The sequence below is a fragment of the Pipistrellus hanaki genome (genome assembly GCF_964339955.1).
Source record: "Pipistrellus hanaki genome assembly, chromosome: 1".
NCBI lineage: Eukaryota > Metazoa > Chordata > Mammalia > Chiroptera > Vespertilionidae > Pipistrellus > Pipistrellus hanaki.
In genome coordinates, this window is record NC_140503.1 from 52,817,985 (window position 1) to 52,836,522 (window position 18,538).

General features: G+C 55.2%; 1 protein-coding gene across 1 annotated transcript in view; it reads left to right on the forward strand.

The window, feature by feature from the left end:
- The first annotated feature begins 10,285 nt into the window (after positions 1-10,285).
- Positions 10,286-18,538, forward strand: part of ONECUT1 (one cut homeobox 1) — a 39,461-nt gene continuing 31,208 nt past the window's right edge. The window contains exon 1 of the mRNA XM_084894352.1: positions 10,286-11,824. Within this exon, the coding sequence (XP_084750478.1) occupies positions 10,711-11,824 (1,114 nt within the window). The 5' untranslated portion in view covers positions 10,286-10,710. The remainder of the gene's footprint in view (positions 11,825-18,538) is intronic.

Below are 18,538 nucleotides of genomic sequence, written 5' to 3' on the forward strand. Positions count from 1 at the left end.
GGGGCTCCGAGGGGCCGGCCCGCTAGTTACTCCCCTAAAGGTGCGCGGGAGGCCAGAGCGTTGGGGGGCTTCCTTGTTCTAGAACGAGGCGAGGAGCGGAGGGGAGCGTGTCTGCGTTCGCTGGGCTCTCCCCGAAGAGCAAAGAGCGGCAGGGGAGATGGAGGGGAGATTCTAACTGGGCTTTGAGCGGTGAGGGGGTAGGAGGGGTGGTTTAAGATGAGAATCACATGGTGCCTGCTTGTTTGTTTGTTTGTTTGTTTGTTTGGCTGGTTTTCCTTTTTGTTTTTAACATAGATAAATAACCCCTGCGTTGGTGTCACCAGCGCGTGCCCCCATACAGCCTTATCCATCATCCATCGGCCGTCACAATCGGAGAATCCAGCCCACGGAGGTTTCGGAACCCCTTGATCCCCGTCAAGCAACCCGACCCACACGCTCAAACGAGGCAGTGCTTCGTAGGATCAACGATCCAGGGTGGCTGAATGGGGGTCCAGGAGGCCACACCTGCGTGAGCCAGGAAGGCAACCGCTAAAGCAGAGTCAGCCTCAGAATTACTTCTGAGAAGGAGACCTGGGAGCTGGGTTTACGTTAAAGAAGGGGCTGGGGGCAGACGGCCAGCATCTCTCTGGGACGCAGCAAAACCGAAGACCGCCCCGCTGGACCAGCGTGGCTGGAGCCTGAGGATTAGGAAATGTATTCCACACCACGCCACCCACCACGCCACCGCGAGCGCGCATCCCTCCGCGGCGGGACGCACTGGGGGGAGGAGGCATGGAGCGGCCACTGCTTTCCAGCTGCCCTTTCGGCCGCCTCCAGGTTTTGCCAGGCAAATGAAACGAGCAGAACTCGATAGTAAATTATTTTGTTCAGCCTTCTGTCTTTTTATGAAAATAAAAGGCAACACTTTGTCATTTTTAATCATATAAACAGACAATAAACCTAATTTCGCTATTGATTTTTCCCCCGGAATCAAGTGATTTTGGACAGTGTCTGCTGTGGCTCCTCTCGGAGGAAGGGCCTTCGATGGCACACTGTGTGGCTTTGTGGCCGGGTCTGCATCGGGGCTCCTCTGAAACACGCACTGCGGTTGATTGCAGACTTTAAAGCTGGGTAGCTGACAGGAGGCTCTTGCTGGGTGGCAGGAAATTTTATTTTTGTCTACTCGTCTCTTGATGATGGTTTCAACTGGGCCACCTCTGGTGCCCTAGAATAGCTGTAAGGATCTGCAGGTGCTTTGAGGAACTATGGCCTCAGCGATTCACTTTGTTTAAATTGTTTTTTTTCAGAATAAAGTCAAATAAAAATAAGCCAACTCAAAAATCTTGGTGATGTTGGGGGAGAGGGCTGATGGGGAGCCTCAGCAAGAGGAGGATACTCTCCCGGTTCCCTTCCCCTTACCCCCAGCCTGAGCCCCAGGCTCGGGAAAGGAGCCAGACCCTGAGCCCTGGGACACCCACGGCTGCAAAGGCCCAGCAGAGCAGTGCTGGTCACAGTGAGAGGGCCCAGAGGCACCCGTGCTCCCTCCACACTCTGGTGTTCGTTTGCCTCTTTCCTTTGTCAAAAATAAAATCATTTTATATCAATGCCAAATGGAGTTTGCACTTTTAATATGATGCGTCTCAAGGCGCAGAGAGGTCGGCCAGGCCTCCACCTACCTATAGAAGGAAGAGAAGGAGGAAGGGAATGGGAGGGGAGACGTTAGGGGGGGGGGAGGTGGAGAGAAAGAGAGGGGGAAGAAGAGGAAAGAGATCATGAGAAATGAGAGGTGGGAAGAACAAACGGAAGGAGGAAAAGAAAGGGGAAAGGAGAAGTGAAAAGAATGATGAAGTGAAGGAAAGGAAGGAGGAAAAGCAGATTTTAATAAAGAAAATGCGTAATATTACCCATCCTTGGGAGGAAAACTGTGATTGATTGCCCCGTAGATTACCTGGGCCTTTTACTGCAGCTGCAGGCGCCTTCTCCTCCCCCTGAAATGCAGGACAAAAGGCAGTCCTAAGCATAAATTAAAAGCCCCCCAACTTCCTACTCCAATCCAAAAGACTAGTCTCGGTGACCTGACCTGGAAGTCCCGCGGGCACCCACCCGCTAACCTAGCATCACCTGGCCTCACTCGGCGCCTCCTAGGGCCAAGGGTCCCCGCTGGGGGAGGGAACCAAGCTACTCAGCGCCTGGCGGTGACCCTGGGGCTCTGACCTTTCCTGCTGTCCTCGAGGGTCAGTATTTAACCTTTTGTTCCTCCACCCTAACCCCCCCACTCTCCCTAGCCACTCAGGGGCCCCCGGCGAGTGAGAAAAGGAGAGTGGGTCGATATTTGAGACCATCGGGGGAGGGGCGGCGCCTGGGCGGAATTGCAGGCGGGGGCAGCCCAAACCAGCGCGCTCCTTTCCCTCCTCCGCAGGCGGGGAACTGAGTCTCAAGGATCCCACACTCGCCAGGCGCTGGCAGGCAAAGCCCAATTAAACCCTGGCAGAGCCCTAACTAAGGCACGAAGGAGGAAAGTGGGCATCTTTGCCAGTTTTTCTGTCCTGCTTAGAGCAGTTTTTCTTCATCCAAAACCCCACCTCCAAAAACCAGCTACCCGTTTACATTTTGGAGCTCCTGAAAGCCTGGGCCAGATGGGTGGGAGGCCACAGTGCAGAGCAGGTCTGTGTCCCGCTCAAGCCCCAAGCATTGGACTCCCCTCCGGAGCGGGTGCCAAGAGCATTAGAGAAGAAGCGAAGGAGCCAAAGGCTGCAGGGACCGCGGACGGACCTACTCCTCCGCTCAGCAGGGACCAGCCTCCAGCCGCCCCACTCCACCAACTTCCAAAAGCCCCAGGGGTTCTCCCGCAGGGGGAGGCGGCGGCAAACCGGAGGCTGCCTGGGCAGGGGGGAGTTGTCGGGAGTGGGGGAGCGCCCCCCTCCCCGGCCCCCAGCTCCCAGCCGCTTGGGGTTTTCGCGGTCTCCCCAGCTGGAGCCAGGGCCGCCAGGAGCCGAGCGTTAGGTTCAAATGCATCAAGGCTCTGAAGTCATTTATCCGGTTTCATAAATAATTTTCTTATTACACTTAAGCCCGTGTCCTGCCCCCTTCCCGTTTTATTATTGCGGGGGTTTCAGCGGCAAAAAGTTTCTGAGTCGGGTGGGCCCTTGTTTTCCTTTCTCCGTCATTAACATCATTAATATAAGCTATCAATAACCCTGTCGTTCGGAGCCGAGTTTCACGGTATTGATCCGCGCGGCTATTCATCTCTGCCATGCAAGACACGGAATAATTTTCGCATTACAGTAGCTTGGATTTGCTTTTAATTCATATTTAAAGCTGCAACCGGCTCAGTGGAGCGCTCTGCGAAAGACTAGAGGCGCCTAATTAATAATAAGTTAGAAACGAAGGAAGGCACCAGCGAATAAATAATTAATACAGACATCTATGTCTCTTTGAATATTGCTCCTTTAAAAATTTAGACTTACCAGGACCATACTGTAAGTCTGCAATTTATATTTGCGGGGATGATTTAAGAAAGCTATTTTTTTTTTCCTTGAAATACAATACTAAATTATTTACAGTGTTTTTGCAAACCTAACTTCCTTCATTAGCCAGCCCCTCTGGTTTGTTTTTTCCAGGTGGAAAACACCAATTTAAAAAAAAATAAGAAGAAAAAGAATCATAATAAATTCCCTACAAGAACCTCGGGCTGTGATTAGCTTCAGGCGGCTAAGGTGAGGAGGATTGGCAGGGAGGGGCTGAGGGCTGCCATATAGGGGGTTTTGTTGAGGAGGGAACACAAAATCTAAAGTCACTGAGCAGTGACTTTGGGTACCCACTGGTGCATAAAGGGACAGAATTTAAGGTAAATCCTTGGAGTCCTCAAAGGGCTTTGGGGAGAGAGGAGGGCTTGGATTTTGAGGGTTCCAGGTTCCCCCCCAATGGCAAAAAAAAAAAAAAAAAAAAAATCAAGACTTTTAGAGAAGGCTATTCCTGGAGAGCCAGGAGCTCCAGTGGGCTAGGAGAAATAACAAAATTCAAGTGGGTAGAGAAGTGACTGAAAATCTGAGAGGTTTTTGTACGAGAGAGACTAGGATTTGTTTGCAATATTGTTAGCAATATTGATTTTTTTGTTACTTTTGGATTAATGTATGTTAAACAGGAGAATACAGACGTTAGTCAGGTACATTGTAATCATCTATTGTTGAGAGCAAAGCCTCTCAGGTGAGTGCCTGAGACCGGCGCTGGGAGGCAGTTCCAGGGGCTCTGACACCCTCCAGGCTCAGGCTGGGGCCTCTGAGCTCCCCGGGGCTGGCAGTGGTGAAGGCGGAGGGCTTCACCTCCAGCTCATTCCTTCTCCCCCGCCTTTAGAATTACAGCTGGTATGTCTCCAACCCACTCCCCAGATGTACCAGGCTCGGCCTCTCTGCTGGGTTAAATGATGAAAGAAATTGGGGAGCGGAGGTGTTCTTGGTCAAAATTCTCACTGCGCCCTCCCCCACGCCCCATCGTCCCCACAGCCTCCCAGCCCTGCTTCCAGGTCTCTTGAGTCTGAGCGGCCATCCTTACAACCCTCTTGGGGCTCCCACTTCCCAGGCCTGGTGGCCTGAGACCCCGAGGGTGCACAACTAGCGCCTCTACACAAATACATGCACACACATAGATGTCTCCCTCCCCGCCCTAAAAAAAGGCACGAGGTGCGGAGGGAGACACAGGAGCATCTACTCAGGAGCTCCTGGGGCCCTTCTGGCCCCTAGATCTTGGGCGCTGGCGCTGGCCCAGAGAAGTGTGCCTCATGTGCCTCAGCGTCAACACAATCCTCAAACATCGGCCTCCAGGGACTCCACCTTCCTTCCTTCCTGGGGGCGCGGACTCCTCGCCAGGCTTCAGGGGTTGGGGACCAAGGCCACACTCAGCTTTTCATCTCAGCCCCCATCCGCGCCCCACGTCACCGCGCATGTCACCGCACATATGGGGCAAACCCTGGGAGGCACGCAGCCCACCGCGCTGGGAAAGGTCTTTTCCCAGCGGAGCGGCCCGAGGCTAAAGGGCAGCACCGGCCACTTAGGTCTTGGATGGTTCACGGGAGGGGGGGGGGGGTGGTGAGCATCAGAGTTAGAGGACGAGGGTCCCCCGGAAAAGGCTTCTGGGCGCTGGAGGACTCCATCGTCCTTCGTCATGCGCGGGGATGGGGATGGCGCTGGGGCCAAAGGCAGAGCCATTCTCGAGACAAGCACCGCGGACGGGACAGGGTGGGCAAGGAAAGAAGGGGAAGTGTGCCAAGTGTAGAGAGGAAAGGACCGGCGGAAGGAAGGAAAGAAGAGGCGAGGCCGAAGGAAACAAAAGGCCGGCGGGCCGCCAGGCCTGAAGGGAGGCGCAGTAAAAGGGGTGGGGAGCCAGGAACACCGGGCGTTTCATTTTTAAATCATCTAGGTGTCCGCGTGTCAAATAAAGACAAGGGCGGTAACGATTATTCTGTTAAATCTATGGTACTTGACTGCGCAAACACTAATTGATTAGACACCAAAATGATTTGTTTAAAGAGTTTTCCTTCCCAAGTGCAGCTGCTCTCGCCATCCTGCGGGGCTGTGGGGGAGTTTGCCGAGGGGGCCTGGAGGCGCAGACTGCAGAGTCCCAAGGGGCCCCGGAGTGGGGTGGGGGGTGCAACTGGTCCTGTCCCCGCTTGGGGCTGGGCTGCAACCCATGACTTGCGTCCTTCCTTCCTGTCCTACAAAGCCCGGGAAGGTGCATCTGGAGACCATTGTGAGCCCAGTTTGGTCTCCCACTGCCCTCTTTGCTCTGAGCAAGAGGGCCCCTTGCCCCTTGCCCCTTGCCCTGTCCTCCTAACCCCAAACCCTGGCACTCTACCCTGGCACCTCCTAATCTACATTCTAGGCACCAGAAGAGCATCCTTAACCACCGCCTCAAACCTGGAAAATTCGCCACTTACCCCACGACAGACCTCCTTTGCAATGTACTTCAACCATATAAAGATCAAAGAAAGAAAAATCCACGGAAAGTTTGACAAGAGAAAGGCCAGTTCCCCCAGAATCCAAGTGGCTGAGGAAAGCAGCGTGGGGTTCTGCAGCTGAAGCCTCACCAGGGAGCCTCGGACCCCTCCACGATATTAGGACTCCTTCTCCCTTCAGCGCACTGGGCCTGAGGCCCTGAAAAGTCCTCATTGAACTGGGACCACTAGAACAGATTTAAACCAAGAGAGCCACTTCTCCTTTATCCGATGGCCCAGGAGATAAGGTAGCTGGAGATGCTCACCAGGGGTGGGAGTTCCTGACAGGGCTGTCCAAATCGCCCTCAGCTGGAGCTGGCACCAGCTGTGGAGAGCCTTTCACCAGAGCACCTTTTCTTCTCTTTGGGTTTGGAGAGGGTAGGTAGGCAATAAAACAAAGGAGAGTACAAAAACACAGAGTATAGATTATACATATTGTCATGGGCAAAACCCTTAATTCAGGTTAAAGAAGGGAAAAAACTGAACCGATGAATTAAAAACTATATGCTAAGTAGAAGATCAAAGATTGATGAAGAGGACTAAAAATAATTGGTTACCCTTTCCTTGGCCTCTGGAGAGTACAGCGAAGTCATTGATTAATTTTTTAAATGGTTTTCAATGTGAATCACCAGACCACCCCCTTCTGAATTTCTTGGTGTTCTATTCTAAGCCAACAGCAATTTTCTGAATTAAATCTCTCCAAAGGTGGGAGGAAGACAAGAGAGCCTGGCAGAAAACACCACCAAATCCTTCACCCCTCCCGTAGTTATCAAGTTGTGGCCAGTACACTGTTGCCAGACACCAAAGAAATGGTTCCTCGCCAGGAGTTTAATTCTAGACTTACTTCCAGCATCAGAAACACTGGTGAGTTACCTTCCGAAACTCTGGCCAAGGAGTCAGCCTCTTACTGGACCTTGACACCCGGGCTTGCTGTTTATGTCAACAAATGAGAAGTAAACATTTGGTGTCTCAGAGGGGCTAAAGAGCTGGGAAGGGGCCATATGTTAGCTCTCTGTTGCTCACAAAGAAAGCTAAAGCAGGAGCTCTGAAACTGATGTAAGTTTTCAGAAAAGCTTGTGTGGCCAGCATTTGGAGGAATGGACTTCTGTTCATTCTCTTTTCTAAGTTTAATGGGGTCACCTGGCAAACTCTGGCTTCCACACGGGAGAGATTTTACCTGCCCAATCACCATCACCGCCCCCCCCCCCCAATATTTACAAAATAAGCAGTCTGAAATCCTTGTTTCCATACTGAAAATATTACCAGCAACAAGCATCTAGTCAAGAGTCTTATTTCCCTTTTTCTTAACTATATACATGCATGTAATTTTGTGATGATGATTGACACCATATATATATATATTAGTTCCCTGTAGCTACTCAAAATCTAACAAGTTGCCAATAAGCCCTCCTCTCAAACTTCTTGGCTATCATAAAGAATTGTGCAGCATACTATACTACACTTGATCAACCAAGTAGTTTCAAGGAACTTCTCCTTGGGTTTTAATTGTTTCATTCCCCCACAGCGCACCTATGGGTGCCAGGTATTCTGCTGAGCACTGGAAGGGGGAAGGGAGGAGAGAGACAAAATGACAAAAAGCTATCTCAGCATTTGGCAATCTGTCCAATCTCTCTCTTTCTCTCTCTCTCTCATCTTAATCTGGCCTTAGAGAATCCATCACTTTCCTTAATAGAGGAAAAATTTCCAATGAGTCAAGTAAGAATAAAATGTTTCTAAGAAATCACTGTAATTCAGTCAACTATAGGAAAACCATGGTTAAATATAACAGCATGAATAACCAAGAAAGATTAGGGAGATTTTCAAACCAAAGCAAGTCCTGCACACATATTAATATTAGCTCAACATATATAATGCTTGTCTAAATCTTTCCTTTGCTTCTCCTCTAGGGACCAGCACTGAAGCAGTCCCCCTTTCCACAAAGGGAGAGGGGAGTTTTGCTCGCCTGATCCCAGCCCTCTTCAGGTAGCCTCCAGGGGCTCAGCCAGAAGCTTCCTGTGAGGGAGGGTTTCCAAGATCAAGTCCCTAATTAGATACACAAAGAGAAAACCATGCACAATTTACTTCTTTCTTTTAACAAACTGCCTTTTGGGAAAAGACTTGTCATACAGTCAAGTCAATAATTTCCAATGGATTAAAAGATGGGAGTGAGGGGGGGACAATAGTTTACTAGTAGCTCAAAAGCTGCCTGCTACGTTAACCCATTGTCTGCTCTCATATGAGATCCACACACTCTCAGCTATGACAAAAAAAGAACAGAAGCAATAAGGAAACAAGAATGCAGCTTCCCACTAACATATTGTGAGCCACTAGGCAGAAAATATACTTCATGCTTGTTTCTCTGAATAGATAAATCTGGATAAAAGTTTCAATAGAGTAGTTTTGTTTTCTGGGTTCCTTTATGTCAATGTATTTCACCCAAAGGTTTTTTTCTCTCTGGGACCTTAAATTTTTAAACGTTCACTGTGCAAGTAGATGCTAAATCCATTGAAGCAGATTCCCATTTCCAGGGCCTCCACAGGCATTGTTTGGACAAGATAGGAGTGTCTCTGGTGATCAAATGAGCCAGGTTAACCAATTTCAGGTCAGGGCCATTTTCAAGGAAGTCAGGTTGACTGACTGTACCCACCAGTCTTGAGTACCTGGATCATGATGTCCTGGTGGTGGCAGGAACCTAGGCAAACAGATGGGCTTGCCCATGCCGTAGCTGGTGGGAAGTTCCCCCAAAGGTGGTCCTCCCCAAGCTTTTGAATAGGGGAACCAGTCACCTCTGCTACTTCCATCCCAGCCCTGGTGTCTCCTGGGTCTGGGAGCATTATCAGTGGAAACACCACTGGTGGGCTCTGACCGGGCATCCCAGTAAAGAGAAGTACAATCTGAGTTTGAACTGGGGCAGGCCACACACACTTGATTCCATATCCGGGCCCAGATACCCAGGCTTTGAGAGGCAGGCCCCCATTGTGACCACCTCTCGCCCCGGGCTGAGGCTTGGCACTGACCCGGTCGTAACTGCCAAGAGCCTGACAATGGGCACATCTGTCCTTTCTCCGAGGGATGAAAGCACCTAAGCGGACACGGCCTGCCTTTTGTTACAGATTTTTTCCCCTTTCCTTTGTAAATGAAAGAAAGCCACGGCATGTGGCGGCCGGGTGTACATCCCACACTGGGGGCCTCCCCACGCGTCCCCGCCAGGCTCAAGGCCCAAGTTCGTTTCCAGATTGGAGTGTGATTGTGAGGAGTCGACAATTACGCCCCGAAGCTGAATTGATTTTCAAATCTGGAGGCTTCTCACGCGGATGGACAGGAAGAGGGCATCCCTACGGGCCAAGCAGAGACAGGAGCGCCGGGTCCACCCTGCGGGGGATCAGTCCTTCCTGCAAGCAGTGGCTCCGAGGTGCCTTAGCAGGAGGGCCAAGAAGAAGTCACAGGAACGGCCCACCAGCACCCAGAAGTTAGCATGGGAACCCAGCAGGACACTCCCCGCCCCAACACACACACACACACACACACACACACACACACACACACACACAAACACACACACACACACACTCGTGTCCTCGGAAGCAGACGCGCCCGACTTAATTGTCCGCTGAGCCAGAGAAGGAGCCAGCCGGCGGGAGACAGCCAGGTATGGCCCAGGCTGGGACTCTGGGCACCGTGCGCTCCTCTCCCACATGGTGGAAGAGGAGAGAGGGGTGGGCAGAGGATTATCCAGGAGGTCCGAGATCTCTGGGTCAACAGCCACAGAGCTAACCCAGGCCTCTGTGTTCCCTGCGGATGGGGCAAACGTGGAGTCCCAGAAGTCCTCCGAAAATGCAACTTTAGTGGGCCAGGTGGAAGGAGCGGTGACAGCCCCCGCATCCAGGGCAAACTGCGCCGGGAGGCAGCAGCTGGAGAGAGAGCTCTGCCCACGGCTCTTCGGCGCAACACCCGGCAGGAAAGCCCCGCGAGTGCAGCCGGGGAGCGGGGAGGAGAGCCCACCCGAGCCTGGGAGCCGAGAGGGACGCGGGTCTCCTCCCAGGGCTGTGGCGGCGGCCCAGGTCGCCCTGAATGCTGGGCCTTCCCACGTGCGCGCCGCCAACCCGGCCACCCGGCGCCACGGAGGAGGCGCGGGACCCCCGCCCGCATTTGTAAGGGGACGTCACGGGCCGCGCGCGCGGGGTCCGAGGGGGCGGGGCCGGGCCGCGCCTGCGCGCTGCGCCCGGCGGGCGGGAGGGCGGGCCGCGGCGGTGGCGGCGGCGGCGGCGGCGGCGGCACCGCGGCCACAGAGTCTGCACCAGTGACCCAGCCATGGCTCGAGCTGGCCAGCGGCGCGGGCAGGCGGCGGCCGCGGAAGGCGCGCGGCCTGCGTCAGGGGAGCCGGGGAGCTCACGATTCTAAGCGAGAGGGCCGAGAGGGGGCCAGGGGGCGAGGGGGCTGGGGGCCACAGCGCTCACCCAACGGCGAAGATCCTTTTTGAAAATTAATATTAAAAAAGAGAGAGAGAGGAAGCGAACGCAGAGGAAAAAGGCGGGGGCAAGAGGGAAGGCGATACACACAGAGAGGCAGACAGAGCCCCGCAGCGAGAGGAAAAGGAAGGAAGGAAGCCAGGAAGGCAGCAGTGGCCGGCAGGCAGGCAGCCGATGTGAAAACCGGACTCCGCGCGCCCGCCGCCGCCGCCGCCGCCGCTGTCCGGCCTCATCGATGTTGTGTCCGCCGCCCGCCCGCTCGCCCGGATCACGATGAACGCGCAGCTGACCATGGAGGCGATCGGCGAGCTGCACGGGGTGAGCCATGAGCCGGTGCCCGCCCCTGCCGACCTGCTGGGCGGCAGCCCCCACGCGCGCAGCTCCGTGGCGCACCGCGGCGGCCACCTGCCCCCCGCGCACCCGCGCTCCATAGGCATGGCATCCCTGCTGGACGGCGGCGGCGGCGGCGGCGGCGACTACCACCACCACCACCGCGCGCCCGAGCACAGCCTGGCCGGCCCCCTGCACCCCACCATGACCATGGCCTGCGAGACCCCCCCAGGTATGAGCATGCCCACCACCTACACCACCCTCACCCCGCTGCAGCCGCTGCCGCCCATCTCCACCGTGTCGGACAAGTTCCCCCACCATCACCACCACCACCACCACCATCACCACCACCACCCGCACCACCACCAGCGCCTGGCGGGCAACGTGAGCGGCAGCTTCACGCTCATGCGGGACGAGCGCGGGCTGGCCTCCATGAATAACCTCTACACCCCCTACCACAAGGACGTGGCCGGCATGGGCCAGAGCCTCTCGCCCCTCTCCAGCTCCGGCCTGGGCAGCATCCACAACTCCCAGCAAGGGCTCCCCCACTACGCTCACCCCGGCGCCGCCATGCCCGCCGACAAGATGCTCACCCCCAACGGCTTCGAAGCCCACCACCCGGCCATGCTGGGCCGCCACGGGGAGCAGCACCTCACGCCCACCTCGGCCGGCATGGTCCCCATCAACGGCCTCCCACCGCACCACCCGCACGCCCACCTCAACGCCCAGGGCCACGGGCAGCTCCTGGGCACGGCTCGGGAGCCCAACCCCTCGGTGACCGGGGCGCAGGTCAGCAGTGGAAGTAACTCGGGACAAATGGAAGAGATCAATACCAAAGAGGTGGCCCAGCGCATCACCACCGAGCTCAAGCGCTACAGCATCCCGCAGGCCATCTTCGCGCAGAGGGTGCTCTGCCGCTCCCAGGGGACCCTCTCGGACCTGCTGCGCAACCCCAAACCGTGGAGCAAACTCAAGTCGGGCCGGGAGACGTTCCGGAGGATGTGGAAGTGGCTGCAGGAGCCGGAGTTCCAACGCATGTCCGCGCTCCGCTTAGCAGGTGAGCGAGCGCCGGCCAAGGAGTGGGGCGAGCGGGGATAGAAGGAACGGAGGCGCCTAGAAACCCAAGGAGGGTGGGAAGAAGAGAGGACTGGGCCTCTTCACCCCTCCTCCTTGCCCCCCCCCCAGGTGGGGTCCTGGGGCCTGGAAGAGCCAGTGCGGGGGGGGGGGGCGCTCCAGGCAGCAGACCTCCTCCCCCAGGACTTGGTGCGTTGGGCTGTAGAAGGCTCTGAGAGCTGACTTCGGGGCGCATCTGTGCTGGGGAGACAGCGCGGGAAACCCGCACTGCCTGAGGCGGAGAAAAAAAAACCCACACCTGGGGAGACCCCGTCTGTGCGTGGCTTCTCGGTCGGACACTGGGGCTGATCTGAACTCGATGCGGTAACGGGAACCCCCCTTCCCGCACTAACTCCGTTGGGGCGGGAGGGGCCCGCAAGCAGAGTTAGGGCAGAAGGTTCCAAAGCCGGGAGCCGGCGGGTGCGTGGCGGGGAGTCTGGGTTCGCGCGCGCTTGCAGGGGGCTGTGGAGGGAAGAGCGGGACCGACGGCGCGGGGGTCCTGGTCCGCCCAGAGACCGCTTCGCCTAGGACTCCTCGTTTTCATTTTATTCCTTTGCATGATTTTTTTTTTCCGGCTAAATCCCAATGCAGGGAAGGGTGGGGGTGTGGGAATGGCCCCCAGTCTGCGAGCCAAGGTCTCCCGGACCCGAGACCCCGAAGCGTTTGGGAGGTGAGCCGGAAGGTCTCGGCGGCGCTGCACAGACCCGGTGCCGCGCTCCCCGCGCCTCCTTCGGCCGAGGTGAGGACGGGGCTGGATGGCGCCGAGGATTTGGTGCGGCTTCTGCAACCTCCGAGGGCGGAGGACGCGAGGGGAAGCAGAGCCAGGGCTAGCCTCGGGCGGACTCGGTTTGATGAGACCCGGGCTGAGCTGAGTGACTCCTGGGTTCATCCCCCCACCCCCAACCCCAACCCCCCAATTTTAGCCCCGGCGGGCGCCACGGCCCGAGTCCCGGCGAAGAGAAAGGTAAAAGCCGATATGCGGGTTTGTTAATTAACTGATCGTTCTCCATTAATTCGTCCCTGGAGAACGGGAGACAGTCAATCCGCTCAAAGCCGAGGGCACGGAGCAGTTTCACGGACTAAAATCAAAGCCGGAGGCCGGGGCCCCCTCCCCCACCGCGCGCGGGCCAATGAGGAGCCGGAGGGAGGCAGGTGCCGGCGAGCCCCGAGCCCGCGACTCCGGCGGCCGGCGGCCCGGAGCCACCTGCGGGGCCGGGCGCTCCGGCCTCCCCTCCCGAGAGACCCGCCGCTCCTTCGCTCCCAGCAAAGACCCCACGCGGGGAAGGCAGGCGCAGGGAGACGGGAAGGAAGGGGCTGAGTGGCTGCCCTCTAGGCTCCCGCGATTCCCCTCGCCAGCCTCGCGAGCTGCTGCCGCCGCATCGCCCTCTCCCGCCCTCCACCACCCCCGCGGGCCGGCTGAGGGCCGGGAGCCGCTGGAGTCCCAGGGAGGGCGGGGAAACGGCTGCCCCTCTCCCGGCCCGCTCCACCCATGCGGGCGCCTGAGGTCCTCAGAGCCCGTTCACACGCCCGCGCCAGACTCCAGCCGGGCTCCGAGACCTTTCCCCGGGCAGTACCCGCACCGGTCGGCGGAGGTGGGGGTGGAGGGCTGGTGGGAAAGGAGGGGTGCCCCCAGGGAGCCCGCCCGCCACCCGGTGTAGGCGCTTGCTCCGGGACTTCCTTGACCCTTCCTCCCTCGTTGCCTCCTGTTGCCGCCTGGAAGGACAGGCTCTCTCAGGTTCTGTTCAGAGACGATCGCCCCTCCCCCCGCCCACCGCCCCCAGCCCTGGACACCCGGTCTTGGGCCCTGCCCTGCGTGAGCGCCCTCTGATCTCCATGCCTGAGCGCCCCGGTGCTGTTTAGGGGAGGCCCGAATACTGCGACCCGAACAGGGGAGGCGCGGGCAGCGTGCTGGCTGAGGCTCGTGGAACAGAGGAGGCTATCGAGTGGGCCCCTGCCGGTACCAGCAGCCTGTGCCCTGTCATCTCCGCCCCAGGCACGTAGTCTTTTTTGGGGGGGAGGGGGAGGCGGTTTGAGGATTCTGGTAGGACACACGTTTGAACCCCTAATCCCAAACGGACTAGGCATCCTAAGACCCGCATGGAACGTTGACCCTTTCATTTCCCTTTCTTTAGCTTAAAGGGGTGAGGATGGCTGGGACAAGGGCTGGTGCGGAGGGAACCGGGAGCAATACCATTTTGCTGCAAAAGCCACGATCTACTTTTAAATCACCGGAGAACTACGAGGCGTTCTGTTAGCGTTGTTTCCGACTGGGCTTTGCATGAGACTCAAAACGGGTTTCCAGGCTTGTTGGCTGCGGCTGTGCAACCTTGCTGCCTCCTCCCCACCACCACTCCCCGGGCTCCCAGAAGCTCCTGGCGGCTGTGCTTACTGTTGAACTCAAAGACCTGTCAGCCTAGTTCCTACCCCACGCCAGGCCGGGGCACACCGCAGCGGTCATCAGTTCCAGAGGTGGCAGGAGAGTGGTTTCTCTATGCCCCTCCCTGTGCCCTAGGCTCGGTGCAAGTTGGTGAGAGTCAAGCCCTCTCCACACGTGGCAACGTGTTTGGGGAGGTGCCTTCTCCTTAGGAAATTACATCTGCTGGTGGAAGACGGGAGGGAGACAGGAGGAAATTCTCACCAAATTAACTACCTTTTAAAAATCAATATATGTTCCCTCAATGCAATACTTGCTGCTGCCCCCATTCAAGTGCAGCGCAACCAGATTCGCACCGCTCCTCCCTCGTCCCAGGTGGGGGTGGGAGGTCTTGGCTGCGTGGGTGGGTGGGTGGGTGGGCGTCCCGCCTCTGACGTGGGCGCCTATTAAGATGTGAGGAGATTAGTTTCCAATTAAAGATTCCAGAAGGCGTCCACCACGCTAGGGGAGCCGCCAGCCCAGGAAGAGGCTGCAGAGCACACCCGCCAGCTGGCGCAGCACCCGGGACTGGGAGGCGAGGCCCGAAGGCACGGGATTCGGGCAGGGGTGTGTGCTGGGCCCCTCGGACCCTTTGGTACCTGGAGGCAAGGAAACCTCCAAATGCCACGGAGCCGGCTGGATCGCCTGGAACCCGGACTGCGCCCCCTTCCTATCCAGAATTTGTTCCAGAGTGACTTAGAAAAGGGCCTGGGGGTAAGGGGTGGATGGGGGGGGGGGGGGGGCTGTCAGGCCAGGAGGTGGCCATGAGAAAGTCTGGCCCGGGTCAACCTGGACTGTGTTTGCCGTAAGTGGCCTTGCGGCCTGGTTGATTGATAACAGGCCCCTGCGCAAGTCCATTTGCTTTTTGTTAATATTTATCCCGGTGGGTGACATTTCAACTGTCCTCATGCTTCCTGGGGCCACGGGAGCCCAGCAGGAGTGCGGTGCTGGCTCTGGGAACCCCACTTCCCCGTCCTCAAAGACTCGGGCCAGAGCCAGGAGAAAAGCCGGGACTGGGTGTGGGGAGTGCCTGGGTCGTAGTGTGGGAAGAGAAGGCACCAAGTGCATTGGTTCCCTCCAGCCCCAGGTCTCCGGGGCACAGTGCAGCTGCTCCCAGCAAGCCGCCACTCAAACAAAGGGCTGGGAGGTGGCTGGGCTGGATCCCGTGAGGAGTGCCTATTCTGAAGGCCTGGGAGGGCCTCCTCCCTGAGTGGCTGGGGACCGGGCCAGTAGTCAGACAGGGATTACCCCCACCCCACCCTTAGGCCTAACGGTGGCCGGAGACCCCACACATACCAGCACAGCAGGAAACCAAAAGGCCTCACTCTTGGGGAGAGTTAGCAGAAGGTTCTAAATCTAAGTGAGCCTTTCTTGCAGCCCATGTCTGAATCCTGGAGGATATGAGACAAGAGTTTCCTCTTACTGTCCCCACCAGGGAGCACAAACATCCCGGTGAGGAGAGAAAGGAGCGCATGTGGTGTGACTGGGGGGGGGGGGGGGGGCTGCTTTGGGGGCTTGAGGAGGCCTGACAGTTATTGTGTGGCCACTCAGGTGAGGATGGCCACCTGAGATAAGTAAACACCTGGGCCTGTTCAAAGGGTGACTGGCTGACCTGCCTGCGGTGCAGCCCCGAGCCCCTTGGAAGCACCGGGAGGGTGATTGGGGGTGGGGGGAGAGGGGTTGGCTGAGCTACCCGCCTGGCCCAGGGTTGCTGTGGTCACTAGAGACCCAGCCCTGCCATCGCTGCTTTGCAGTCGGCAATTGGGACGGACTGTGCCATCCCATCGCAGGCTGTGTTGTAGCCTCAGAGTGACTAAAAACCCAGGGCGCGACTTTATCTTCAAGCTCCCAGCCGTGGGCGCGCCGCGGGGAGCTGGACGCTCTCCTTCGGGCTCACCTTCCCTGGGCTGTGCTGCGATAGCAGCGCGCCCCCTGCGGGCGGCCGGCCTGGCGCTCAGCAATCCTCCCTGGTTCAACCTGCACGGAACTGTTTCAGGGATTTCAAAAAACGGTACCTATTTTGAGAGGAAGAGAATGTGGAGGAGAAAGAAAAGGATAGCTAGTGGATCTGTCTTGGTCCCCAACAATGCTTTACTATCACCCCAGGGATGACACAGAATTGCCACCCCACACACCAACTCTAACCTATCCGAACAAGACGCGAGTTTGGGTTTTCTGGTGGAATGATACCTTTGCTGGCATGTTTTTATCTGAGAAACTCAGGGTCAGAGTAAAGAAGGTGAGTCTGGCTGTCTGAAGAAGGAGGGTGGGGCTGAGGGCTGTAGGATCTGGAGGGCAGGTTAGCGGTTCCTTTGTTTTGTTGTTTCCCCTTCCAGCTGATGGAAGTTGGGAGGCTGCCGGAGGAGGCCTTGAGCTTGAAGGTCTTTGTTTGGTCCCTTGTTGAGTGGATGGAAAGGCGTCCGCAGGCCCACCGGCTTGGAGCCTTGGTGCAGCGTCAGGACCCTGGACAGGGCCCTGCTGGCGTGCTGCCTGGTGGATCCAGTTTCTCATTGCCCCTGCAAGGTGGCTGGGATGTCTTTGAAGGGATACAGCGAGAAAAGGAAAGCTAACCGCTATTATTCAGACGTTTGTGAGAGATCCTAAGAGCCCGCCAGAAATATACACCATCACAATCACGTAATCGTAAAGATCAAACCTATTCTCGTCGATCAGGTGGTTGATCTTTACCTCCCTCTCTGGCAGCTTTCTGTGTGCGTCTGAGTGCACACCTGCTTATAAAATCGGAATTCGAGTCCCTATGGGTGTGACAGGGGTTGGATCATTAGGCTAAAACGTTCAATTCAGTCCCTTTGATCCATGCTGGGGAAAATCTATAGTCATCTCTAATCTATGAAGTCTTTAAAGAGGTTGTTACACGGGCTGTTTTGATGTCATCATTTCCACATTTGTGGTAAGTTCAGCTAATCAAACAGATACTGCTGCCCAAAGTGCTCAAAAGAAACAGTTCTTACAAAGCATATCGGTAAAATTTAATGCTGATTTTCTTGAAGGAAAGAAAATCCTGAAATCCGATGAAGGTAGGTAATTAGCAGGGAGGTTGTTGCTGTCTTGCTCCTCGGAATCCAGTTAGAAGCCTTGCCCTTCAAGTAACAGTGCTCAGTGGTTTTTTTAAACTACACATATCAGAATAAACACCAACTTAATGTGTAAATTAACCAAGAAGCCTGTTGGATTGGGTGGAAAATGACTAGTTTCATTGCAGACCCTGTTAAAACAGTAGAATTTCCACTCTTTTGGTAAAATTAAAAAATCCCATAGGGTAGCAACAGAAAGAGGGTCTTAATGAAATCATGGTAGTTAGAGGGTAGATTTTGTATAATTCTGGATAAAAGCATTCAACAAGTATTCATTAAATACTATTTTGTTATGTATCTATTTGAATAAGATGAATAATCACATGTGGGAGGAGAAAAGTTATGTTATTTCCACATGGAAAGCGTTCAGTTACAAGAAAAAGACTTATTTGTAATATGAATAAATTTAGTGAGCAATCATAAATTCCTGCCTTCTATCAATATATTTGTACAGGTTTTTACTTTTAACACACACATGCTAATACGAATGAAGCTTTATTTCCTCCTGAAATGATAAGATTGGGTTAGATGACCAATCACAAGACAATCTGATTATTTTGATATGAACAAAGATTTGTGTTTTATCACAGGGTCTTGCTATAAAGTGATCACATGATATTTCCCCCAAGAGATGTTATAATGTCATAAAGTTGGAACAAATTAGCTTCTAGAAATTTTCTTCTCATTTAGGTGAGACAATTTGATAAGACAACAGCTGAACAGAACCAGACCCTGAAGTACAACCCATCAGATTTTCATGGCAATTGATAAGAAAGAAGCTTATGTCTGCTGTGCACTTTCTATTTGTCAGATATATATGCTAGGCACATAGATGTTCTCATTGAATATTCACTGTCTATGCCAGTGGCTCCCAAATTGTGCTAAGTATTGGAATCATTAGTGATCTTTAAAAGAATGATTCCTGGCTATAACTTTAGATAGTCTGTTATAATTGCAATAGGGTATAATCTGGGCATTGGGATTTTTAAGAGTTTTGAGATGATTTCAATGTGCAGCAAAATTTGGGGGCCACTAATTTATGTGCTAGTTACCACCCTCACCCTGTTTCTCTGTACAATGAGATTAAATAACTTATCTGAGGTAGCACAGCTGAAAATCACTGATGCATGGCCCAGAACCCTCTTAACCT